At 47.4% G+C, this 27,347-nt stretch overlaps 1 protein-coding gene across 2 annotated transcripts in view; it reads left to right on the forward strand.

The window, feature by feature from the left end:
• Positions 1–12,404: 12,404 nt before the first annotated feature.
• The window catches only part of CNDP2 (carnosine dipeptidase 2), a 91,417-nt gene continuing 76,474 nt past the window's right edge, over positions 12,405–27,347 (forward strand). Inside the window, exons 1-3 of one of the 2 annotated variants that reach the window (XM_078687818.1) lie at positions 12,405–12,969; positions 19,461–19,604; positions 20,782–20,944. In XM_078687818.1, the coding sequence (XP_078543944.1) occupies positions 12,904–12,969; positions 19,461–19,604; positions 20,782–20,944 (373 nt within the window). In that variant the 5' untranslated portion in view covers positions 12,405–12,903. The remainder of the gene's footprint in view (positions 12,970–19,460; positions 19,605–20,781; positions 20,945–27,347) is intronic. The other variant, XM_078687819.1, reaches the window with a different exon arrangement.

A 27,347-nucleotide genomic window follows, 5' to 3' on the forward strand; every position in this document is an offset into this window, starting at 1 on the left:
CAAACCAAAGTTGCTATATAACCGCGAGGATTATAAGGCACTTAATAGTATATGGTATGGCATTATCCTGGACACCAATTATGTTGGACCTGGGACCTCCAAGTTACATAAGGTAGCTTGGCACTAAGTGGGCAGGCCTAACTCCAAGGATCATGTACTAAGTTTGCGCCACACCCATCAGTAACATAACATCCAACCACTCAAAAATAAGGACACTACACCATTGTTAGAAAAATATGAGCTGTTTTATAAAAGTTTTCTTTAAATTTCCGTAGATACTTAGCTCTCTTTAGTCACAGTACATAAGTTCAACTCTACATCAAAGAAATCAGCACTAAACAGTGTTTACAGAAGAGAAATCATCACTACTCAATTTACAAGCAAACGAATTCAGTACAAGGTCTCTAAATGAGTATCAATAGTTCACTTTATGAATTCGGGTAACCTTTGGTTTACACAAGTGGGGACTACTGACTATTCCCCTCCAGTATCAAAGAACAATGGCTACTAACCCCCACCTCACTGTTCCATGAAAGTTCTCCTCTATTCCTGAACAAAGAGGATTATTTACCAGCACATCAACAATCAGTTTCCAATAACTGCATTAAGGTGATCAGGTCACTAGTGGAAGTCTTGAAGGCTTCTAGCTGTAATTAGCCACTCTTACTTAGACCCTTAGGAAGAGACCGATCTGCAGCCCCTTGGTCGGTGGTACACTGATCTTTAGGTTTCCCCCAACACACACTCCTTACTTTTTAGAGGTGGGCCCTCGAGGCCATAGTCTCGGAAGCCGGGGGAGAGAAAGATCACACCGGTGGTCTCTACCCTTAGTTCGTCCCGCCTCACCAGCCGCTCGAGGTCAGAGCTGGCGCGCGGTGAAGAGAGCCACACGGGCTGAAGGGCCGCTGCTCGCCTCACCCGCCGCTCGGGGTCAGAGCTGGCGCGGGGTGAAGAGAGCCACACGGGCTGAAGGGCCGATGCTCGCCTCACCCGCCGCTCGGGGTCAGAGCTGGCGCGGTGTGACGAGAGCCACACGGGCTGAAGGGCCGATGCTCGCCTCACTCGCTTCCTCGTTGAACGCTGACTTCGCCTCTCCTGAGGGAAACGGCCCGACTGAGCAGGCGCGAGTGATTAGCGGCTCCAAGACCGAGCCCGCACAGCTGCGGCAATACCTCTTCCTTTGCTCCGCCCTCGCTCCTAGGCCAGTGTTCACTCTACCGGGCCTGCGCAGATTGGAGAGAGGCTTTTCCTCACAAGCCTCCGATCGTTCTCGCCGGCCCAATGAAAGAATGAGGTCGCTTCCTCCCCTCGACCACACTACCTGCGGTCACTGCCCCGATTACACGGTCCCTGACTTCTCCTCCTGGCGAGCCGCTATTCACAACCCAGCAGCCTGACACCACAGGTACGAGGAGGGATTCCGGTTGAAATGTCATGGGGGGAGGGGAAGGCAAATAGGTCCTCAGTTCACTTAGGGAACTGAACGAGGAGGTCACAAGAATCGATTTCTCCAATTTAACCCTTCCTTCTTCTTGGTAATATGCTACCAGTGTCTTACTGAGGCTTTCCTACTGGGCAATGGACTGAGCTCCTCAGTAATTCAGTCACCCTTGACCACTCCTAGCCCCTTCTTCTAGGCTATGGATCTGTCAGGCGCCCAGGGTCTCCAGGAATACCTCGTGGCAGGGTCAAGTCAATAACTACAAGGGGGAAGGGGTGGTGAAGCAGTAAGGAAGCGTCCCTACACTGGGAGATCAACCCTCTGGATAGCCTACCCCCACCTTGTGCTACAGCCTGTACTCCAGCTGACTCTCTCTGGTAAGACAAAATGGCTGCTCCGCAGCTGACCTTTCATAGACTGGCCTCAAAAGGTCCAGAAGGGACCAGAAGGTTCTGGAAGGTCCCTATGCTAGTCTATGGGTCCTGTCTAGGGATGACCGTTATGGCAGTTAAGGGCGACCATTTTGTGGGTCCCATACTCTCTAGTCAGAAAAGGCACCTAGGCCTCAGGTAAAAACTATGAGGGCAAAAGAGCATCTAACCCCTGCCAACACCACAAAAATCCAGTGGACACAAAAAGATTGAAAAGGTTTTGAGGGGCAAAAAGGGGACAAAATAAATAATTAACAGAAGGGCTACTCAAAGGGCAGACAGGTCTAACACGCGTCACCCCCAGCTGAAAGTGGGGAGAGCTACCCAACCCCTTGGGAGTCCTCATCACTAAGGCGGAAATACCTAGAGAGACCGTCTGCGTTGGCATGGTCCACTCCAGGCCGATGTTCCACCCGGAAGTCCATTCCCTGTAGGGAGATGGACCATCTCAACAACTTGGGATTTTCCCTTTCATCTGCATCAGCCAACGAAGGGGTCGGTGGTCAGTCTGAACCAGGAAGTGCGAGCCAAACAGGTATGGCCGCAGCTTCTTCAGAGCCCACACCACCGCAAAAGCTTCCCTCTCGATTGCACTCCACTTCTGTTCCCGGGGAAGCAGTCTCCTGGATAGGAAGACTATAGGCTGATCCAGACCCTCTTCATTGAGTTGCGATAACACTGCCCCAATGCCATGTTCGGATGCGTCTGTCTGGACCATGAACTCCTTGGAGAAGTCTGGGGCCCTCAGGACCGGTGCTGCACACATTGCCTGCTTCAATTTCTCAAAGGCTTGCTGACAAGCCTCTGTCCAGACTTCCCGTCGAGGTTGTTTCTTTGAGGTAAGCTCTGTGAGAGGCGCTACAATAGTGCCATACCCCTTCATAAAGCGACGGTAGTAACCTGTGAGGCCCAGGAAAGCTCGGACCTCAGTCTGGGTCTTGGGGGGTTCCCAGGCCATGATTGCCTCAATCTTTGCCTGGAGGGGCTGCACTGCTCCCCTACCCACCAAGTGGCCTAGGTACACAACCGACCCCTGCCCAATCTGACATTTGCTGGCCTTGATTGTCAAGCCAGCCTGTTTACGGGCCTGGAGAACTGCTTGCAAATGTTGCAAATGGTCCTCCCAACTGCTGCTGAAGACGGCAATGTCATCCAGGTAAGCAGCGGAGAAACCCTTCATTCCGGAGAGGACCTGGTTCACCAGCCGCTGAAAAGTAGCAGGGGCGTTCTTGAGCCCAAAGGGCATCACACAGAACTGGTAGTGTCCCTCAGGCGTGGAGAAAGCTGACCTTTCTTTTGCTCCATCTGTAAGGGAGATCTGCCAGTACCCTGAAGTGAGGTCAAAGGTACTCCAGTATTGGGCAGCTCCCAGCCGGTCAATCAATTCATCCGCCCTAGGGATCGGATGAGCATCAGTCTTGGTTACTGAGTTCAGTCCCCGGTAATCCACACAGAACCTCAGTTCTGGAGTGGTGCCTGGTGGAGCTGCTTTTGGCACTAGAACCACCGGACTGGACCAGGGGCTACTGGAAGGTTCAATAACTCCTAGCTCCAGCATCTTAGTAACCTCACCGTGGATGCTGGCCTTCACCTTGTCTGACAGCCGGTAGGTCTTTGACTTCACTGGTCGGCTGTCTCCTGTGTCCACATCATGGGTCCTTCCCGGGACAAGGGAGAACAACGTAGAGTACTGCTCCAGTATCTGGCGGCAGTCCTCCCGCTGTTCAGGAGTTAGGGATGGGGAGAGAATCACTCCCTCCACCGACCCATCCTTTTCCTGAGACGAAAACAAGTCCGGGAGAGGTTCGCTTTCCGCTTCCTCTCCTCCATCAGTCACCATCATTAAGATGACCTCTGGCCTCTCATGGTGGGGTTTGAGGCAATTAGCATGTAGCACCCGTAGGGGCTGTCGAGGGGTCTTAAGGTCCACCAGGTATGTGGCTTTACCCTTCTTCTCTAACACCTCAAAGGGGCCTGTCCAGCGGTCCTGGAGGGCACTTAGCTCTCCAGGCTCCATCACCCACACTTTCTGGCCAGGCTCCAAAGCCACCGGGTGAGCATTGTGGTCATACCACTCCTTCATTACTGCTTGGCTGGCCTCCAGGTTGTCAGAAGCTTGCTTCCACAACTTTGCCATTTGGCTCCTGAAGGCCAGCATGTAGCTCACCACATCCTGGGGAGGCTTCCTGGGAGACTTTTCCCATCCATCCTTCACCAGGCTGAGAGGACCGCGTACAGGGTGCCCATACAGAAGCTCAAAGGGGCTGAAGCCCACTCCCTTCTGTGGCACTTCCCTGTAGGAAAATAGCAAACAGGGTAGGAGGACGTCCCATTTCCTCCGCAGGCTTTCAGGCAGACTTCTGATCATGCCCTTCAAGGTCTTGTTGAACCTTTCTACCAGTCCATTTGACTGGGGGTGATAGGGAGTGGTGAACCAGTAGGTCACTCCACACTCCTTCCACATTGCCCGCATGTACGCTGACATGAAGTTGGTCCCCCTGTCGGACACAACTTCCTTGGGGAAACCCACTCGGGTAAAGATCCCCATCAGGGCCCTAGCCACAACAGGTGCAGTGACAGTCCTCAGAGGAATGGCCTCTGGGTACCGCGTAGCGTGATCCACCAGAACCAGGATAAACCTGTGACCAGCTGTAGTTGGTGGATCCAATGGCCCCACAATGTCGATGCCCACCCCTTCAAAGGGGGTGCTAACGACAGGAAGTGGTTCCAGGGGAGCTTTCAGCTTCACCCCTGTCTTCCCACTGGCTTGACAGGATACACATGTCCGACAGTAGGTGTCAGATGCCACTTTCATCTGAGGCCAGTAAAAGTGGGGAACAAGCCGAGCAAAGGTCTTGTCCTGACCTAAGTGTCCTGCCAAGGGTATTTCATGAGCCAATTCTAACAGAAAGGCTCGGTATCGTTGAGGGACTACCAAGGCCCGGGATGAACCGGGTAAAGGTACTTTGGGTTCACTGTAGAGGAGTCCATCCTCCCAGTAAATATGGTAGTGTCCTGCAACGTTCCCTGCTGCCTGGGCTTCAGCCTGTCGCCTCAGTCCCTCAAGGGTAGGGCACTCCTTCTGGCCCTTACAAAACTCCTCCCTAGTAGGCCCTCCCTCCACATGCCACTCAGCAGGGATGGGTAGGTCCTCCAGGGAGACTACTTCCCCCTCCACGGACTCCTGGCTCACCACCGCAGGTGGCCGATCTGTCACATGGGGCGTGGAAGCCGAAGCAGGCTTCTCCTGTCTTCGGGTCTGTCCCTTTTTGGCAGCGGGCTGGGCCATTGTTCCAGGCTCCAACCCGGGCGAACTCCCTCTCTGGGCAGTCGCAGACCTTGTGCTTACACAGGCCCAGTCAGGTGTACCCAGCATCTCCGAATGAGTCCGGTATTCCACCTCTCTCCAAGCATTGTCCTCCATGTCATTCCCCAGTAAGCAATCGACTGGCACGGCAGGGCTTACGGCAACTCGAAGTGAACCTGCAACCCCTTCCCACTCAGAGGGAACCTCGGCCACCGGGTAGTGGCCCATTCTGCCGTCAGCCATCGCGGCAGGGTGGAGTACATGTGGAATCACCTGCTCCGGAGGCACCAGTTGACTCCTTACCATAGTCATACTGGCTCCTGTGTCTCTCAGAGCTTCCCCTCTCTGGCCATTGATGGTGATCCATTGACCATACTTTACAGTATTTGAGGGCACCTGGATCTTAGGAACCATCTCCCGATCTCCCAGGGACACTAAGGTGACACCCGCCCACTCACCCCCCTTAACTAAGGGCAACTCCTCCCCGAGCGCTACACTAGCTACTCCCGGGGCTTTTCCTCCGGTGGGAGGGGGTGGTCTCTTTGGGCATTTGACATCTTCCTTATAATGTCTGTTAGACCTGGCATCATTGGCATGAGTCTCTCCTCCATTTTTTCTGTTTGCCTCCTCTGTTTACGATGTTTTTGCTGGTATATGCTTTGGGCACTGTGCCACTGCTGATCAGTGTCACAGTGCGAGTGCTCCCTATGTGAAATTGCTGTATTGATTGACTTCCATGTTTGGCTTATTTGGTTTACTATCAGTCCCTAGTAGAGTGCACCAGGAGTGCCAGGGCTTGTAAATACAAATGCTGCTAGTGGGCCTGCAGCACATGTTGTGCCACCCACAAGAGCGGCCTAGTAAAAGTATGTCTGAAGGTCTGCCATTGCCAGACCACGTGCAGTCTGACTGTCACGAGGACTGCGCAAGTACACCTACTTGCCAGTCCCTAAACCTTCCCTTAACTTCATGTTAGTCACCCCTATGGTAGGCCCACGGGCAGGGTGCATTGTAAGCATAAGGTAGGACAAGCCTGACAAGGTTGGCATGTCCTAATAGTGAATTACATCCATAGTCGTTTTTCACTATTGTAAGGTAGCCTGCTCTCCATCAGTTAGAATGGGCTGCCAGGATTATTAATGCTATAATCCTAGCGGGCTCGGGGAGCATGGTGCAATGTCGAGTTTGGTATCCCTGAACTCAGGGTTTAATAACGCATCCGTTTGTGTGGATGGTTTTTGGACTCTGTGTTTGAAAATAGCACTTTTAGAAAGTAGCTATTTTCTTGTCTAACTGTCTACCGGTCTCTGCTGGTTCTGGTGTGTGTGTGACAGGAGCTGGGTGGCTCCAGAGAGTCTGAATGAGTCAGTGTGGGATGAGTGGGGCATTTGCATTGAGAGTAGGGGAAGAGTAGCTCTTGATAGCCTGCCCTGCCTGATACAATGTTGGCTCCGCCCCCCTGCCAGGCGACTGATGACTCTGTGCTTGCCTGGGACTTCCCTGGCCCGCCTCCTGCCGGGCAGCTGATGGCCCTGCCCCTGCCAGTGACAATGCTGGCTCCGCTCCTGCTGAGCGGCTGAGGACTCTGCCCTGCCCAGTGAATAGGCCAGGTGCTCTGGCCTGGCAACACCCACAACAAACCCAGGATGGGGGGAATTTCCCCTGCATGGACAAAGGGATCAAAGCCAAAAAGGGGTATAAGAGAAGGACCCCTGAACCAAGAATTTAGATCACTTCTGACAAGGAAACCTGAACCAAGGACAAGAAGCCTGCTGATCTAAGGACTGCCTACCCCTTCTGCCAGAGGGCTGTTTGTTGGGGGAATCCTGCATTGCTTCTTTATTTTTGCCAAGGAACCAGGAGAGAGGAACTTTGTGTGTACTCTCACTCTTTGCTGAGAAAATCTCCAAGGGCTGGAAGAGTGCCAGTCTCCTGTTGAAGTCACAGGGCTAAAGGACTTCATCTGCTTAAAGTGCTATTTGCTGGGATTTGTGAATCCAGCACCTCTGAAAGAATCCAGCAATCTCGACGCCGACGGACGCCGCCGAATCCAGCTCGACATCGTGAGTAACGGCTCCAGTGTCCCGCTTCCTCGACGCCGGCCGCCGGGCCCGATCGACGCCAGCAGCAACGCCAGTGAGTAGTGAGTTCGGCTCCAGCTCCAAGTGACCCCGTGTCTGCACCGCTGTTGATCGCATCGACTTCGAGCCCTCTCGACGCCGTGAGCGCTGCTCACTCTTGCAACATCGACATCGACGACGCCGTATCCTGCTTCATCCCGTGAGCGCTGCTCCCGCCTGACTTCGGTCGACGCCGCTGCAGATCGCCCCGACTCCGAGGCTCGATCGACGCCGAAGACGCGACGCCGGACATCTCGACGCCGCTGATCATCGAGTGCTTCACTTTTCCAAGGTACTGTGTTGTTGGGGTCTGTGTGACTCCGGGCTCGACGTAGCGCTCCTCGCGGTCGACGCCGAACCTTTGGATTAACTTTGCCTCGACGTCGTGTGACTCCCGTGTGGGTTACATTGTTGCCAAGAACTGTGTTTTAGAGAAGAAGAGTTGCTTTTGATACTAAAGACTTTGTGCTAAGAAGAAACCGTGCTTGAACTATTATTTTTCCTTCCAAGAGTATTTATTAAGACTGTGGTATATTTTTGTCGTTATTTGGTCTTGTGCTAAACCTTATATAAAAATACTTATTTTTATAATACTACTGTGTCGTGTCCATTTGTAGTGTATTCACTTTATTACTGTATGTGGTCATAAATGCTTAACGCACTGCCTCTGAGATAAGCCTGTCTGCTTTGCCAAGCTACCAAGGGGGTGAGCAGGGGTTATCTAAGTGTGTGATCTCCTTGCCCTGACTAGAAAAGGTGTGTCCCTATTTGTCAGAAGTGTATACCTCTGCCAACTAGAGACAGCCGCTTCTAACAATGTCCAACACCACCACACTCAAAGCAGTGGACAACCCTTGGCTGCTGGCTTTGGCCAGGATGAGGGTTTCGGGGCGGGTTAGCCTTAGGGGTGAAACCTGTTCCCTTTCCCTGGAAACTGTTTTGGGGACCTTTAGAGAACTCCCGCTTTTTATCTCCCCCCTCCTTCTTCTGAGGGGCGCCCTGTCCGGCCCTTTGGGAATCCCCTCCATTCCCCTTTGAGGACACCCGGGTACTTGCCCAGATGTCCGCCTCCTCTGCAAGCTTCCGGGGGTTGGTCAGCTTGCTATCCACCAGGTGTTGGCGCAGCTCGGGAAAACATTTCTCGAGTAGATGCTCTTTAAGAAAAAGGTCATACAACCCCTCATAGTCCTTCACCTCGCTGCCCTGTACCCAGCCCTCCAATGCCTTTCTTGCATAGTCCAGGAAATCCACCCAGTTCTGGGTGCTTAACTTGTGGCTCCCCCTGAACTTTTGGCGATACTTCTCCGGGGTTAGCCCAAACTTTTTGATTAACGCTATCTTCATGATGGGGTAGTGGGTCTGCTTCTCTTGTTCTAGGGCCAATAAAGTGTCCCGACCAGTGGGAGGCATATACTTATATAATCCACCCCCCCCCAGTGTTTCTCCTGGATCCCGTGGGCTCTTAGGGAGACCTCATAGGCAGCCAGCCACTTGGCAATGTCATCCCCTTGACTATAGCTGCCAACTATGTCTTTAGGTAGGTAGGGTCTGGACTCCCTGGTTGGTTCTCTTGTTTCGCTGCCACCATTTGGAGAGTTGGCGAGTCCTAACTGTAGAGCCTTGAGTTCTAGCTCTTTTAGTCTAAGCTCATGAGTCATCCTCTGTTCCTCCCTCCCCTGTTCTAACCTGGCTAACTCCCACTTTAGCTTCCTTTTTTCCCTCCTGTCTGTTAGTTCAGCTTCGGTCAAGCTTCCTCCAGAGACACTACTGCCCCCCTTGAGTAGGTCATTGGTCCTGGAAGTAGGTTTCCCATCTCAGGATGGAACAATCCCTCTACCTCTATGACTGTGTCCCGGTCCGTCCCCTCTTCCTCCTCCTTCCCTTCTCCATGTGCTGCCACCCAAGCCCTCAAACTGGTCTGGAGTTCCCCCTTGTTAGCACCACGCTTAAAGAACACCCCCATCTTTTGACAAAAGTCCCTAAGCTGGGCTACAGAATAAGTTTCCAGTTCTTCCAGAGTAAATTCCATTTTTGCTGAAGAGCAATGTAGGGACAATCACACAAAAAGAATAGATTCACAAGGGGCAATTTGAAGCTACCTCCACCCACCACCAGGAATGAATTTAGAAAAAACAAAAGTAGTAATTGGGAAGTACGCCAGGAGAAAACTCCAGGTGTAGGCCTGTGGGGTATGTTTTGTTACTTCAGAGTAGACGCAAACACAGTTTTTATCCCATCGCTGGACACCAATTATGTTGGACCTGGGACCTCCAAGTCACATAAGGTAGCTTGGCACTAAGTGGGCAGGCCTAACTCCAAGGAACATGTGCTACGTTTGCACCACACCCATCAGTAACATAACAACCAACCACTCAAAAATAAGGACACTACACCATTGTTAGAAAAATATGAGCTGTTTTATAAAAGTTTTCTTTAAATTTCCGTAGATACTTAGCTCTCTTTTGTCACAGTACATAAGTTCAACTCTACATCAAAGAAATCAGCACTAAACAGTGTTTACAGAAGAGAAATCATCACTACTCAATTTACAAGCAAACTAATTCAGTACAAGGTCTCTAAATGAGTATCAATAGTTCACTTTATGAATTCAGGTAACCTTTGGTTTACCCAAGTGGGGACTACTGACTATTCCCCTGCAGTACCAAAGAACAATGGCTACTAACCCCCACCTCACTGTTCCATGAAAGTTCTCCTATATTCCTGAACAAAGAGGATTATTTACCAGCACATCAACAATCAGTTTCCAATAACTGCATTAAGGTGATCAGGTCACTAGTGGAAGTCTTGAAGGCTTCTAGCTGTAATTAGCCACTCTTACTTAGACCCTTAGGAAGAGACCGATCTGCAGCCCCTTGGTCGGTGGTACACTGATCTTTAGGTTTCCCCCCAACACACACTCCTTACTTTTTAGAGGTGGGCCCTCGAGGCCATAGTCTCGGATCGCCGGGGGAGAGAAAGATCACACCCGTGGTCTCTGCCCTTAGTTCGTCCCGCCTCACCAGCCGCTCGAGGTCAGAGCTGGCGCGGGGTGAAGAGAGCCACACGGGCTGAAGGGCCGCTGCTCGCCTCACCCGCCGCTCGGGGTCAGAGCTGGCGCGGGGTGAAGAGAGCCACACGGGTTGAAGGGCCGATGCTCGCCTCACCCGCCGCTCGGGGTCAGAGCTGGCGCGGGGTGAAGAGAGCCACACGGGCTGAAGGGCCGATGCTCGCCTCACCCGCCGCTCGGGGTCAGAGCTGGCGCGGGGTGAAGAGAGCCACACGGGCTGAAGGGCCGATGCTCGCCTCACTCGCTTCCTCGTTGAACGCTGACTTCGCCTCTCCTGAGGGAAACGGTCCGACTGAGCAGGCGCGAGTGATTAGCGGCTCCAAGACCGAGCCCGCTCAGCTGCGGCAATACCTCTTCCTTTGCTCCGCCCTCGCTCCAAGGCCAGTGTTCACTCTACCGGGCCTGCGCAGATTGGAGAGAGGCTTTTCTTCACAAGCCTCCGATCGTTCTCGCCGGCCCAATGAAAGAATGAGGTCGCTTCCTCCCCTCGACCACACTACCTGCGGTCACTGCCCAGATCACACGGTCCCTGACTTCTCCTCCTGGCGAGCCGCTATTCACAACCCAGCAGCCTGACACCACAGGTACGAGGAGGGATTCCGGTTGAAATGTCTAGGGGGGGGGAGGCAAATAGGTCCTCAGTTCACTTAGGGAACTGAACAAGGAGGTCACAAGAATCGATTTCTCCAATTTAACCCTTCCTTCTTCTCGGTAATATGCTACCAGTGTCTTACTGAGGCTTTCCTACTGGGCAATGGACTGAGCTCCTCAATAATTCAGTCACCCTTGACCACTCCTAGCCCCTTCTTCTAGGCTATGGATCTGTCAGGCGCCCAGGGTCTCCAGGAATACCTCGTGGCAGGGTCAAGTCAATAACTACAAGGGGGAAGGGGTGGTGAAGCAGTAAGGAAGCGTCCCTACACTGGGAGATCAACCCTCTGGATATCCTACCCCCACCTTGTGCTACAGCCTGTACTCCAGCTGACTCTCTCTGGTAAGACAAAATGGCTGCTCCGCAGCTGACCTTTTATAGACTGGCCTCAGAAGGTCCAGAAGGGACCAGAAGGTTCTGGAAGGTCCCTATGCTAGTCTATGGGTCCTGTCTAGGGATGACCGTTATGGCAGTTAAGGGCGACCATTTTGTGGGTCCCATACTCTCTAGTCAGAAAAGGCACCTAGGCCTCAGGTAAAAACTATGAGGGCAAAAGAGCATCTAACCCCTGCCAACACCACAAAAATCCAGTGGACACAAAAAGATTGAAAAGGTTTTGAGGGGCAAAAAGGGGACAAAATAAATAATTAACAGAAGGGCTACTCAAAGGGCAGACAGGTCTAACAGGCACTTAATAGTATATGGTATCGCATTATCCCAGAACAGCTTAGGGAGTTGTTCCCGACAGCTGCAGACAGGCTCAGCTCATGCTAGAGCTCCATCTCACATTAAACCACGCACTCTGCCTTCAGGATTGATAAGGCCTTCCATAGGAGTGGCTCACAGGTTTATATGTGTCCAGATATAGGTTTAGATATAGGTATACTATATCTAAGCAAGAGGTGATTACACCACCTTGCCCCAGCTGAGTGATCAGCCAGTTGTGTCAATTTAAGAACCAGCCAGGGGTGGCAAAAGATATGCTGCAGCCCCTGGTAGGCCTTGGTGGCACCTATGCCCTGGGCACCTATAGTGCATGGTACAGGGGCTGACAAGGAGTCCATTTCCAATTGTGGTATGTACCTAGGGTACATGGAATCCATTTTACAGAGAGAGCAGATAGCCTGGGGCCCTGATTAGCAGGGAACCAGGCCAACCAAGTCGAAAACCAGCTAAACACAAGGCAAGAAATCTGAGGTAACCATAGTCAGGTAGCCACCTTCCTACACATATTATAACTTTACAACATGCTGCACAACAGCCACACTACTCCACAACATAACTTAATACCGTGGCAAAGCCACTAGCTCTGACTAAACACTGATAAGAACCCAAAGGCGAGACCTATTGGCTATGACAATGCTTGTTTTTCAAATGTTGGCAGGTAAGCTACTCTCACGTGTTGTGCAGACAGCTGGTCAGCTGTCTGTTGTTATCACGACTCGCCTGGCAATGTAGAGAGAGAGGCGCAAATGCGCCTGTCGGGCTTGAAACCCATTGGTGCACGTGACGAACTATAGAAAATCGCATTAAATAAAAAATAATAAAAGAAAAAAAACTCGGGCGTGCATGGAACACAGCTTTGGGCTCAGCGGGATGGAGCTCGGCTGAGGCAGCCTCCTCGCTCAGGGTCATCCAGTTTCAGTCACTGGCTGCTGTCACGTGACTAGCCATCAGGTGACCTCTCAAGAACCCTCCGGTGAAGAAGAGCTTCATTGGTGATGTCAACGTGCGGGGTCAGCTTGCGTGACTGGGCGGAGCCGAAGGAGGAAGCGGCCTGAGCCGAAACATGCGAGCTCAGCAGCAGCGCCTTTAAAGCTCGGAGGACGGTCCGCACCGGCACTTGTTTGTTTCACGGGACCCAGACTGCCGCCGTGCTTGAGAGATGGCTTCCTGCCCGCTCCCCCAGCTCTTCAAATACGTGGACGAGCATCAGGACCTGTATGTGAAGGTGAGTGGGCGCGTGGACGCCGCGCGCTGCTTCCGTTCTCCTCTTGTTGGACGGGATTCCCAGCCGCTCTCAGCGAGCCCACTTGTTCTCGGCTATGACAAATGAACTTAGCTCTGTTTGTTTGCAATTTAACAAAGTCATAAGACCCCCGATCAATGTGGTAGTGTCAAAGTGCAGTATTTGCAGTGGGCACGAGCAATGCACTGGGCTATAAATTCGGATACTGGTAGCAATCGAAATTGCCATATGTCTGTTTTTTCCACGCTGCTAAAGCCTATTTACACCTTGTATAGTTGTAGGTATATGCGCGATGATCATTTATAAGCACAATGTGTTCTGTTGCAGGATGACAATGTTAATTACAGAAAATAATTAGATCAGATCGCACGCTGCAGCACCTTATCCGGCGTGAGTTGGTTATGCACCACCCTGTATTTATCGTGTACCCCTCCCGATGTTATCGACCTTTGAAGAATGAAAGACTGAGTCGGCTTTGAAACGACGTAAACATGTGTATGCCCTTTAGTTCTCCCACGGATGTTCATGCTTTCATCTTTCGAAATGCAGTGGACGGATGTTAGATTCTTCAAACGAGTGCGATTGTCATGTCAAACTTGTAACTATGTAAGCCAGGTTCAAGGTGGCGATGCTTCTCTAATGCATGTCAACAGCGGACATTTTTATTGTGCACCTTTGTGGAAAGGTGACGGGCCGCGCTGGTCAAGTCGGAGTAATCTAGCACTTCTCTAGTGTAGAAAAGGGCTGTTGTATATGACCGGCCAGATGTTACAAAAACATAGCGTGCCCAAACTTGTCTCACATAGCTAGCCTAGGAGTGTACCGTGGGTTGAGTCTACCAACTGTACAGCCTTTTTACCCTGAAAAAATGCCGAACTTGCCAATCCTTTTCAGAAACTAGCCTAACCAGCATTAAACAGCCCTGTCATCGACATTCCTGCAGCATAGCGAAAGCTTCCACTGCCACTCCGCCCCTCATATTTTAATTTTACAAGTGTGTTGAAACACTCCCCACAACTCTGTAAGGGAACTTGTTTGCTTTAAATGAACTATCTACTCCACCCACCCCGAGCAACGCCATCACCGGGGACTGGTTCCCAATAGTCAGAAATACATTCACCATTTCTTCATCCGGTCACCCCTTGTCTTTTGCTCCCAGGCTTCTTGCCCACCTATGAATTAGTACGGTTCACATTCTTCCAGCCTCCCGACCACGACTCCTTGTCTTTATTTACTTAAAAATAAATTCCTCGCAGGGCCACATCTAAGTTTCGTAACGCATCGTCTCATTCATCAATATTAAGCAAGCCTGAGATGCTTCTGCCATTCTAAATTTGTTAAGTCGACAACAATGGCAGACCTGTTTTATGTTTTTGTTTTTTTTTGTTAACCAGACCATTGTATGTTTCTTGAGGCAGGGTGGGGTAAGTGAACGCTGTCTGTAATAAGACAACCGACATATCTTCAGTAGGCACTTGCCACCTTTATACCTTTCCTGTGGTCCACACCCTAAACGCTTCAACTACTCATGTTTTCCATTTCACCCCAAACTCCAGATCCGTCTTCCTGACACATTTCTTTAAAGCTGCATGAACCTATTAACTCATTATCTTCCCTCGAGCGTGCTTAAATAGCTTCTTAGCCATTGGCCGTCTTATTACTATGTACCCTTTGTAATTTTTCACAGATGCAACTCCCACCACCCCCCTAATCTCAACAATGTACTGATCATTGCTTCAGATTGATCTGTCTTGTCTTCCTCCAATAAGTTAAACAGCCCTTTGCTATCCACTTATTTTACTTTCCAGTGGGGTACCCCAACACAGCCCTACCCCACTTAAGAACATCTAAATGAGTCATAATGTGCCAAGTTTGCCAGCCCTGTTGCACCTGCACCCCAACCAAGGAGTAGACACTCTGGTGGGATTTTGATGCATTGGACGGTGACAAAGCAGTGTGCTTGCAAAACACCCTTCCGCTCTTAAAACACTTTGCTTTGTGCACATGAGTTTTCAAGGATGCCCTCTGAGTGATCTGGAATAATAACTTATTATAGATAAATGAAGATTGTTACAATAGTACAAAATCACGTATACATATCCAAGGGAATAAAATGTGCCCAAAACCTCTGTGGCTTTCTGTCCTGTTATGCAGTGCTTGCCTTTACAATAGGAACTAAAAGGTTAGTCAAGCCCCCTTCCTAAAATCATTTACACCTGATTGCTAAAGTATAGGGCGAGTAAGGGAATAAAATGTGCCCAAAACCTCTGTGGCTTTCTGTCCTGTTATGCAGTGCTTGCCTTTACAATAGGAACTAAAAGGTTAGTCAAGCCCCCTTCCTAAAATCATTTACATCTGATTGCTAAAGTATAGGGCGAGTAAAACTGTGTGCCCGGTAGCAACCAATCAGAAACCTATGGTTTTCCAATCAGCGCCTGTTGTTGACTCGTCTGGGCTGATAGGAGATACGGCAGCCAAACCCTTCAGTGCTTATCCCGCTGGAAACCCTTCCTCCTTGGCGTGAGACTGGAAAGTGACTACACCTCCCATCAGAAGACTCACCTATTTACTATGTCATCTGGATAATCGTATTGTATCCATGTTGGGCCTCTCCAGGTGGATCATAAGTCGTGCCTGGTCAGGTACCTTTATTAAAAACGAAACAAAAAAAACACCTGGCTTCTCATTCTCATTAAGACACTTGGGGCTTTTGGTCTTCCAAGGCTTTGTCATCTTTTACAACACATAAAGTGGTGTATCCTCTCCAGCTATTGTCCCACACTGCTGATCAACTAGTTTCCCACCTCCGGTTTTGGTAAATGCACTGTAATACAATCCACCACTTCCCTGTCGCATGTTCCCTTACCCCAAAGTGCTATGAAACCAATGCTGGGCTCTTAGTGGTGCTATACAATAACCCCATGTAAGCTTTAAAAAAAAAAAAAAATCCTTCACTGCTTTTCCTACAAATGCTTATTCTATCGAAGCTTAGAGCCCTCCTGCTTTCTGTCATAATCACAGTTATATCTATTGATCACCCCATATTTCTACTCTCAGCCAACTCGGTCTTCATACCATTCTGCTGCCTGCTTCGACATGCTAATTGGCCATTTACTTAGCAGTGCAAATTTCTTGCGCCTACATAATGAATTACTAAATGTACTTCCAGCCAGACAGTGCATTGACCGGTAGTCCATCTCCTCCTTTGGCTCCACTCTCACTGTTGACACACACAAGTTATTAATGGGCCATATTAAGACTTGGGTGTCCATCTGCCCCTCAGTTACAGATTTATTCTCTGGACTCTGGCTATACCTTTGCCAGTCTCAAAATCTCAGCACGATTGAAAGACTTAAGTCTAAAAACCTACTTTTTGCAAAAATACCTTTAGCAAACTCATGTTGCCTGCTGTATTCTTATTCTTATCAAAGCCCCCACTTTTCTGTTAACTGGTTTGCCATGAATAAAAAGTGATCAAACACACAAAAGGAATGCTTTCAATAAGTCTAACCGGTGGCGATCTTTCGGAATAACATTCAAATCCCTCTTGTTTTTTTGCTTACCATGCCACTTAAGATTGACCCAGTCGGATACAACTCAGTCTTGGCCCTGCTCCAGTTGGAGCAGTTCATTTTGAAATGCCAGGTCAGTCTCTCCATGAACTTGAACACAAGCATACCAAAACCATTTTTGCCCTGGCTGGGGTTAGTCAGTTAGGTGTAGCTTGGTTCCAGTGGCATAGTGAGCACATCCGGGCATACCCTAGCCACTTTGAGTGGTGAATCAAATACACAAAAGGTGAGATTAGTTCAAGCATTCCATCCTTCACCTGTTTGCAGATTTGCGTTCTAAGTGTGATGGGTATGCCCAGGCATGGGTCCCATGCTCACTTTGAAAAAGGATTCAAGCTACACCCTGCTGACGAGTCCCTTCTTGATGGGGCCTCGCCTGGCAGTTCGGGATGGACTGTTCCCAAGAGGAGCAGGATTGGTATTGAATTGTATAAGGTGGTTCTTTGTGTAGATTGGCATGGTAGGTGGAAAGCAATGGCTTGGATGCAGCCTGAGCAATTGCCAGTGGCTAAGATTAATTTAAGCATTCCATCCCTCACCTTGTTGCATGGAAAAAGTGGGCATTACGCTTGTACACTTTCCATGTGCATCGCCAATACCATTTTAGTCATCCTTGACATACCATACTGGCTCAAATCTTGATTCCTTACTTCAAACTTGTCTTCCATCCCAGCTTCGGGTTCCTTATTTCACCAGCGGCAAGCCAGTTTGTGGGAAATTCACCTGTGTTCTCTTCATTGCAGCTGAATTTATGTTCCTGGTCCCCTTATGTAACCATTTATAAACTCCCACCAATTCATGTTCCGCACTTCCCTTTCTTGGGCAACTTTAACTGGTCTCTAAGCTGTTTGGTTATGCCATGCACTTTGATATTCCACCCTGCAGGTCTCAAATAATTACATACCCTGAGCACCAACATCCCATTATGCCAAACGATGTTTATATTACAGTGGATCATGTAAAATCTCCCTAATTGACATCCCATAATGACAATCGTCTAATGCATGTCCGAGATGCAGTCTTTGAGGGCCCATCTGATTTCCAATTATCCACGCCTTTCACAGCCCTCTTCAGAAATGGGATTCGGAACATTAAATAAAACTTAAAGGGACATGAAGAGTTAACCAGTTGTTCTAGCAAACTACAAAAAGTGCATGTCTACATCTCGCCCTGTTCCTCCTATTGATCACATCGCCAATCGCTGAATCCCATAGCACAAAGACTGTTCTTAAGTAGTCATCACTTACAACATGGAAACGCTTACCACATCGGCACAAAACAAAGGCACTATACTTCCCACCACGTACACACACTTATGTAGCATGTTATCAGTGTGGATAAATGCTATACAAATACTACAATACAATGCAAATAACGACATTATAGCAACTGGACAGACATACAAAAAGATAGGCGTCCAATAGAAAGATCTGTCAAACATTGCTGGTCAAACATTGCTGGTCAACAGAAGGCTCTAACTTGGTCTGACACTTGTCCCACAAGCTGTATACTCTGGTCTTCGTTTATTTCTGCACTATGCAGGTCAAATCGGTGATGAGTATCTCTGTCCATCTGGACCGATCTCGACACACTCTTCCCTCTGTAATATCTGTCCAGCCTAATTGCACTGTAGCATGGCCCACCGTAATGCAGCAGCCCATGCAGAACCGGTGCTGGAATGCCCTATAACTACATATACACAAACTGACCTGCAGACCTAGCTAATGGTGCCAGCATATCTCCAAATGCACGTCCCACTGCTAGCCCTCGCACTCCTTTCATTCACCTCACTGCTAAGCGCTGTCTTCCATAACGCAACTGCTCCTTTGTGGTAAAATTCCCACATAGGGTTAGCACTTACACAGCAGTCTTCCAACCACACACCCTCCACAGTGCTGCATGCTACTCGTGTTGGCAAGGGCTTCAGCACCTTACTGAGGGGGTAACTGTTAAAAAATGCTGCAGTACATTGCAATGTGACTGACCCTCTAGGCATATAAGGTGCTTTTAGTCAGGGCGATCACACCTTGTACATAACAGGCTGGGTTAGGATGTTGTTCTGAAGTGTTCAGCTTGCCTTAGGCTTCAAAGGTCACTCCTAATGATGAGCTATAATCCCAACACTGTGTTTTCCACCTCTTCCCGTCAGCAGGCCAGCGTTGTCGCAATCCTAAAACTGCATGCTCAGCTTGAAAAAACTATAGATTAGCTTGCAGTGTTGCCTAATCGCCAAGTCTAAATTAAACATTTAACTTCCTCATTCGTTCATCTTTGTTGCTGACATAAAGAACTCTAAGCTTTCTTCTGGTACTTGATCAAACAGAACCCCTTCAAGTTCACCCTCCCACACCCTAGTTTATGTGCTTGCAGTGTTTGTTTCCCCTAGTGTTGTACATATTACTTTACAAATCCGACTTGTTCCCCGTTGGGTAGTATGGTGCCTGGATGCCTTAAAAACAGCTCATTTCTGCTAAAGCCGCAACGAGCTATATGTTAGAGCACCCTGGTCTTTTATTTTAAGGGAGAGGCCTTAAGGTCAGAAACCTTTTTATTTCTTTTCTTGTATTTTCACATCACGAAGTGCCTGTCTTTGTGGGTCAGATGGATGCAGGTCTGTAATAGTGAGCAACAGTGTGCAGTACTCCACAATCAAAGGTGCATAAGCAGTTTAAAAGGAAGGATCGCAATGTTTTATAGCCTATAAATGTGTTCTAATATATGGAGGTTCTGTGGAGAGTTTTGCATGCCTGTATAGTTACCAATTACATTAATAGATTTTTAAAGACCAACAACCAGGGTTCACCTTTGCTCTGCAGACGTTTCCAGCCGCAAGCAGTGCGCTTGTGTTCAAACTATAATTTTTGGCAGTACCGTTGTGAATTTGTTTTTTGTTTACCCCAGCGTTTGGCAGAATGGGTGGCAATCCAGAGCGTGTCTGCGTTGCCGGAAAAAAGAAACGAAACAAAGCGGATGATGGAAGTCGCTGCCAAGGAGATTGAGCGCCTGGGTGGCACCTGTGAATTGGTCGACGTCGGTAAACAGAAGGTGAGCAGAGACTCCAGTGGTTCAGGAAGTATGGTGAATCTTCTGTTTTGACACTTGGCTTTAAAATTTCAAAGGGTGTCTGACACCTTGTAGAGACTTTACTAGGCCTGGCCGGTAACCGTTCCGCTCGTGGAATTTGGGTAATTTCGTGTTCCGTGGAGAACGCGTAATTGCCAAAAATTCTGTGATCTGCAGCTTTGCGGAATTTTTTTGCCTGTTTGCGCTTTCAAAATGCGTGTTTTCAAGATATTTCTCCCCAATCACGCAAACCGCGTTCGCGAACAGGAAAAATACATCGCGAACGGTCGGAACAAGCAATTCGGCGTGTTCGCAGAACTGAGTGTGCCCCCAGAGATTTCTTACAGTTTCGCAGAGCTTTGCATAGCGCGACTAGGCAAATTCCGCTCACCCCTAGCCATTACCCGTCATGAGCCTTCTACAGATAGGAAGAGTAAAATGCGTGGCATAGCTGGAAACCGAGAAAATTATGCATTTTCTTTTAAATATGATCCATTGACCGAACACCTGATGTCTAAGTGTCTATTTATGGTTTGGCACACTGCCTTGATGCATGTGATTTGACTGGATACAAGGCTTGCGCCCTATGTCACGCAAGTTTTTCTGCAAAAAAGCGGTTTTGTTTTTAGTCACCTACTGTTGCATTTATACTTGTACAACATGTTTTGAGAGTCTGGCTTCCACATGTTCTCGTAATAAGGCAGTCTTCCTGGTGGACCAGGCCTTTCTTAACTTATTCTAAAGGAGCTTCATCTTTTCATCATTTAGAATTCCAAACTTGAAACATTAGCCTGCTAGTACTCTTTGGATCAGGCTGCGGATAGCAGCAGTAATTACTTAATTGTCGAACCTGAGTAACCAGAACCATACTGGGTAAAATGCACAACTGGGCACCTGGTCGAGCAGCAGTTTATTTGAATATCTTCCCCAGTCACACTTTGGGAAACCCAAATTCAGTGGTGCCTTCTCCACTACTGATGGAGGCCCCTCAAAAGCATTATTGATTTGTAAACAAATACATTTTTGGTTTTAGTCCAATAATCGAGATGCTGACTTTAAAGTGCAGCTCAGCACTGGCTATACGATGTTTTTCTGAAGTTCTAAAAGTTGGCAAGCAATAAAAAAAAGAAATTGACATGTTGATTGTTTTGACTTTAAGCTCCCTGATGGCTCTGAAATCCCACTTCCACCAGTTATTCTGGGCAGACTGGGCTCAGACCCCGGCAAGAAAACAGTTTGTGTTTACGGACATCTGGATGTCCAGCCTGCAGCCTTGGATGATGGTTGGGACAGCGAGCCTTTTGTCCTGGAGGAAAGAGATGGTAAGTGCCTTGTGTCTTTATTGTTTATTAGATCTGGGTTTTTGTATTTGTCAGTGCAGAAATCCTCAGGTAATATATTATATATGTCCTGTGGTCGTAGATGCAGTCTTTCTTACTTGACTGACTCCTAGCTGATTTCGCTCCTCTCCTTCACTCTGTCTGCTAAACCTAATACGAGGCCAAATAAGGGCTTGGAAAGTAACGTTTTTGTGAGGACAAGGTTTTCTCCCATTAGCTCCGATATGGTGCAACTTGATGCAGGAGGGAATTTTCTTCAACCTGGTTGTTTGAGCTGTTATGTGCTATCATGCTTTACATGCTTACCCAGACTGGACCCAAAGCCAACTGCTAATTTCACTAATAATATATGACCTGCTTGGTTTAATTGACTAGGTAACATTTATTGCATTTTTGCTTGTATGATATAATTGGTAGTGTAATATTTGTTTTCCTAGCTTCTTACAGGAGTGCTGAAATATATGTATTTAGGAGAACAGTCCATCCCAATTAGGAACTTGAGTAGCAGACCTTTACCCCCATCATTCTCTTATTTTGACCTATATGAAAACCTGTTTTCTTTTTGGGCACTACAAGTGCGCACTACCTTTTCTGACTACTGTATCCTCTTCTCTTTTTAGGTTTCGACCTGGCGAGGGGCAAAGCCCCTCCCAGATCGAAAACTTTTGTTTTCAGTAGGGATGTTTGGACCGCCTCTGTTTCCAATTGGCTAGCTCCATAAATGGAGACTAGCCATTGGGAGACAGAGGCTGTCAATCGCGCTTTCTCTTGAAAACGCGATTCGGGGGTGTTTCTGGTGCTTTTTTTAAGCCCCGCCCCTTTGTCCCGGGCCGCGCTGCGATTGGCTGCCGGCCCGGGACACCCCTGTGACGTCATTCCCGGGCCGCGCTGTGATTGGCTGCCGGCCCGGGACACCCCCGTGACGTCATTCCCGGGCCGCGCTGTGATTGGCTGCCGGCCCGGGACACCCCCGTGACGTCAGCCAATCACAGCACGGCCCGGGCCTGACTTGTTTTGAAAGCATGCAGAAATCAAATGCTCGTGTTTTTCGTAGCGGCCCTCGGCGTCATTAGACTAATTAATAATGTACAAAACCCGGTTCAAACAAGAAGTCGTCTTTGTGTACTAATAAACATTTTCAAATTGTTTTTAGAGGCAAGCATGACACGCTTGGGAGTGATAAAAAAAGGTACATATAAACACTTGTCAAGATCAGAGTGGGAGCAATTGCTTCAATAGAACGCACTCCCATGACAAATTAAACCTTGTTTTAAGGTTGGTTGCGCTTCTTTCCATATCCAGGCGCACACGGGCATATGTCGCTTACTAACCAGTTTTTGATAGGACAGTCGCTGAAGCTGCTCGTCATTGGATGACAAACTTGGCAGGCTCACGGGATTGGTTAGTACTTCCGACCCGAAGTTTCGATTTATGGAAGTGTTTCCTAGGAATGCTGCTCTTCCCAAGAGTGGCAACATTTTTGCACACGTAGAAGAAATATAACCCTGACCCGTCTGTTATAGTTTCAGGTCGCAGGTATGGCTCTTGCCTTCCCCAGGGCGCCCCTAATACCGGCGCTGAATGGCACCCTGCAGCGCTCCGTGCACATACTGCTAGGCAGTGCCACGGTCTACCGGCCGTCGCCCACCTACCCTCGCCCGCTCTGGGCTGTGCCCTGCAGGCTGCATGCCAGCTCCCCCAAGAACCTGCCCCTGAAACAGTGGACACTGGTGGTCAGTCCCGTCGGCCGCCTGCTGGTGGAGCTGCCTTGCCACGTGCGGGTGCGGGCTCTGGACCCTGTCACCTACCCAGACGGGGACAGGGTGTTCGTCACGGTCAGCGGGGCGCCCCGGCCTCTGCCGCAGGGGCTGGACATCAAGGACCTCGAGGTTAAGTACAACGAGTCGGCCAAACGGATGAGCATCCTCTCTGAGCACATCGACAGCCAGAGCCAGGTGGAGGTGTGCACGCCTGCCAGGTTTGGTACGTGAGAAGCAGCAGAGCAGAGCTCGAACTTTAAGAGCATGTTTAGACCTTCACGCCTTTTAAGAGAGCTATAGTTCCAATGTGCTACTGTACACGTTTACATTAATATATCTATGTCTGTGATATTTGGATCCCTCATAGGACACCACTAGTGACACTTAATAAAACGCTAAGAAAACTGGGGTATCTACCTCAGTTAATCTTTGAATAAAGTAGTGTTCTGTCCATAATGACAATAACAAGGCTGCAATAAGAGAATGCAGCAAAAACATATGGCTAGGTAAACTAAGCACATCTGATACGGGACAAGCGAATACCTCTGGGATTATCCCATGTCAGATCCCACTCTTTAGTATTTGTGGCTTGATATTTTTATGTGTATAATGTAGTGATATGAACTTGCTCCTTCGTATGAGCAGCACTTCCAGTTTTGAGTTTTCCATGCGTTTTAACTTTTAATTCTTAGGATATTTGCATCTCCTTTTAGAAAATACTGCAAGTTTTTAAAAAAAAAACACACACACGAGACTCCATGATATACTTAAACCCAATCTGGAATTAGTCATGTTTTTAGTTTTATTATGGGCTTGTTTCTGTTTACGTTTGTATGTCTTGATTTCTCGTAACACTGCAAACATGACAGGTGTGCTACTACTGAAGTATAGTTACTCTTTCAAAAACAAATTAATCTACCAACATATTCTGGAGCTTTATTAACATTTTTAATACTCTTATTAAGGAAACTGTGCTCTGGTGCAAGGGCACTTAACCTAGCCTAGAAGCCGAATATGCAAATATGTATCTTTGTTATTTGCTACCGATGATTGGTGAGTGTTTATTTGACACCATTATCTGTAGCTTGATCTTTGAGGCTTTTCCTTTACATATACCCTCATTAAAGTGAAATGATGAGGCTTTGGCTATACACGAGAAACTTGAGAATAAAAATAAGCATTGGTAAAGCCGATATGTATCACCTTTGAGACTTACTGGCTACCATTTTTTTGTCATGTTGCACAGTATCCCTGATGCTATGCAGCATGTTTAAACAATTTTTTTAAAAGCCACATCATTTTGTAGGCGTGGTTAGTGAAAAGAAAAAATGCGGAAAATCCTATTTTTATTTATTATTTTCGGAAACCACACGAGGTAAAAAGTGTTGGAAGCAACACAGAGAGCTGGTGGGGAGTGGAAGAAACATGGGTGTGCAGAAGCAACATCATGGGGGTGGGCGGTGGTGAAAGCAACACAGGATGTGTGTGGAGGGAAGCAACACTGAGGGTGTGAAGGAAGCAACATGTGAGAGTGGGTAGTGGGAAGCAAAAGATAAACATTTGGCACTGGTGGAGGAGGCGCACATGGGTGGTGAAAGAGCAACAGAAGCCAGCATGACAGAGGAGGAGAAGTAGACAAGAATGCACTGGGTAATACATGTACTCTAGAAGAGTGCTTAAAAAGAACAAGCACTGGCGTTGCCAATAGGTCTCGCAGTAGGAAAGTTGGAGCTATTGGTTTTGTAAATGACATTTTATATTTATATATCGTTATTGGCATTGTCAATAACAATATATAAATATAAAATGTCATTTACAAAACCAATAGCTCCAACTTTTCAAATGCAAAACCTATTGGCAACGCCAGTGCTTGTTTGTTTCTGTTATGTATACAAGGTCTGCTGCATAAAGGTGATACAACACAGAAGTTGCCCATTCCCATGCCTTATCATTTGTGGAAATTGGTGCCATGCCTCTCCTTGTCTTGTGACTACATTTTGTAAAATTGACAGTTGCGATCAGATCAAATAATTCTTCGCATGTCTCAAGATGAATTCGGAACAATACTAATGACCCAGTAGCCTTCCGTTAAAAAAAATAAAAAATATATATATGTTAGTCTACACAAGACTTGCAAGCCTACTTTGCATCTGCATACTGTGATCAGTTGGGTAAGGAATTGACAGTCATAGGTGATGGACAACTCTCGTAAATGGATTTTTTTTTTTTCTGAGTAAAGTGAGATGCGGCCATGCTTGGTTCTTGATCGGGGATCTTAAATGCATTAATAAGTGCAATTTTTTTACACTCCGGTATACTACTTGTGCGTGATACAAAATTGAAAAATAAAATTCTTAAAGTTGTCCTGCAGAGGTGGCAGCTGAGCTTCAGTGCAGGCACACGTATATTTGCACATTTTCGAAACTACTGAAAACAGTTGATAGCTAGAGGATTTTAAAAGCACCAAATGCTGAGCGGTGAAGGGCAGAAGAAAAAGGAGGTGGAGGGGCTGAGATGTTTGTTATTAAAACCTGCGATGAACATGTTCATATCTGTTTGAATGGCATGATTCTTACTTGTTTTCTGAAATGTGTTTCATCTCAGATATTTCCAGCAACAGTGGCCAGAATTCAGTCCCGTGCACTTTTCATTAAGTTCCCTTCCTTTGTATGCTTTTAGAAGTTGTAGCATATGCTGTTGAGAATGGAGGTTCCCCATTTTGCTAGTTGTGAAGCCTATTTGCTATTCAAGTGTTTAATTGGATCAGGCAGGACTTGGACAAATTCAACAGGAAGACACTAGTGTGCCAGTACTGTGCCTCTTTTCAACTGTTTCATTTTCGTAGAGTAATTTTTCCAGTTTGTCCACTACGAAAGACATGAAAGTATTTGCAGCTTAATTTTTATTCGTTTCTATATCACCTAGAAGCTTTTAGACTTGCATTGTTTGTCTGCATTCTTGTTTTGCGGTTTGTCCAGCCCAGTTTTCAAAGCATGCACAATATTTCTACTAACTCAAGACAACGTAGACTAATCTCAGGACTCGCGTACTTCCTCAATACTGCACAGCACACTTGGACTTCCGAACCAATATGTATAACAAGATAACAGGCTCTATTATATGACTCTTACGAAAAACTACTGTAAAGCGCTCCGATGCCCCCGGGTCCGGCCAGCGCTATATAAAACTAATTAAATAAAAATGTCTTTGTACAAAACTAAAACCAGTCTTGCCACCCTGGAGGACTGGATGCAGTGTTGTAAGATGCCTTCCACGCTGTTATCAGAGCTTCCTGCTCTGCGTCTGTTTAAGTGGAACACTGTGATGGGGTTTTGCTCCACTGAGACTTCGTATCTTCTTTTCCCGTACTTTGTTAACATAGTATGCAGACTTGGTTAAAGCTAGAGTCATCTGCTAATCTGAGCTCTAAAGAGAATGAAATGTTAGTCTAGGGTTGCTTTTATTTATTTAATTTTGGCTTGTTTTACTTCTGCAGCTGAAACCATAAAAAATATAAAAGCACATCTGTGTGAATAAAAGAACATCCGGCTCTTGCGCCTTCTCGATTACTAAACCACCAAATAGAATTAGATGCCTTGGTTTGCAACATGCATAGAGTAGTGTAAGGACAAGACCTGATGACTTGCATGCATAATTCCACTGTAAACATCTTACAGGAAGAGATTTCTCACTTTGTTCAGATGTAATCAAAGTTGCAAAAAACAATATCTGAAATTAATGTTTACATTTATACACCATCGCAAGAGCAATCCTTATTGGACACAAGAACTTCCTTGTGATCTAACACAGGTAGATTATTTCTAATTTCCAAAGCATCCACAGTACTTTGTGTCTGAACGTAGAAACCTCCATTTATCTGAAGATTCTCTGGAAACTTTCCTGACACATTGACTTTATTTGGATATTAATATCCTCAGAAACGTATTAATCTTTCTGGATCTGAAAGAGTGTGATCTGCTAGAGTGAACATTAGAGACATGTCTATCTTTCCATCTTTCTTCCTTCCTCAACACCATCACATCCATAAGGACCTTCTAATACACATCCTCCAGGTTGGGATGCAGTCTCCCCAGAAAATAATCTGCTCGAGGGGAATTTCATCCCAAAGTGTAAGTAATTGCAAATATTCCTTTCATTAGGCCTTACTTGTTGCTCTATCGGAGTGTTGGCAAAGATCTTACAACATTATTTTCTGGGATCTGTCATACATTTGCAGAGTGATATTTTAGTAGACCGCTGTTACTCTTAAGGAGTGGAAGAATAAAGGATAGGTACTGTCTTTTCAAACCATTATACATTAATTTCTAAGTTGGGGAATCTTTAACAGGAAATACTAGTGTGGTTTAGCACTGTAAGAGTATCTGAGCGCAAAACAAACCTATTGTACTTTGATAGAATAGGTACCGTGTGTTGTGTATAGTTTACTAAACCGGAGGTTTTATACCCTACTTGAGTCCATTTCTGGCCTTGATGATATTCTGTTGAGCCAGTGCTTAAAGACTTTCTCAGAATACTTCCACTTTAACTGGCAAAATTAATATATGCTCTCTGCTTAATGTAGGACCTCCCAGTATAGAGTTCCTTTATTCATTTCTGTTGCCCTC

The sequence above is a fragment of the Lissotriton helveticus genome, chromosome 4_1 (genome assembly GCF_964261635.1).
Source record: "Lissotriton helveticus chromosome 4_1, aLisHel1.1, whole genome shotgun sequence".
NCBI lineage: Eukaryota > Metazoa > Chordata > Amphibia > Caudata > Salamandridae > Lissotriton > Lissotriton helveticus.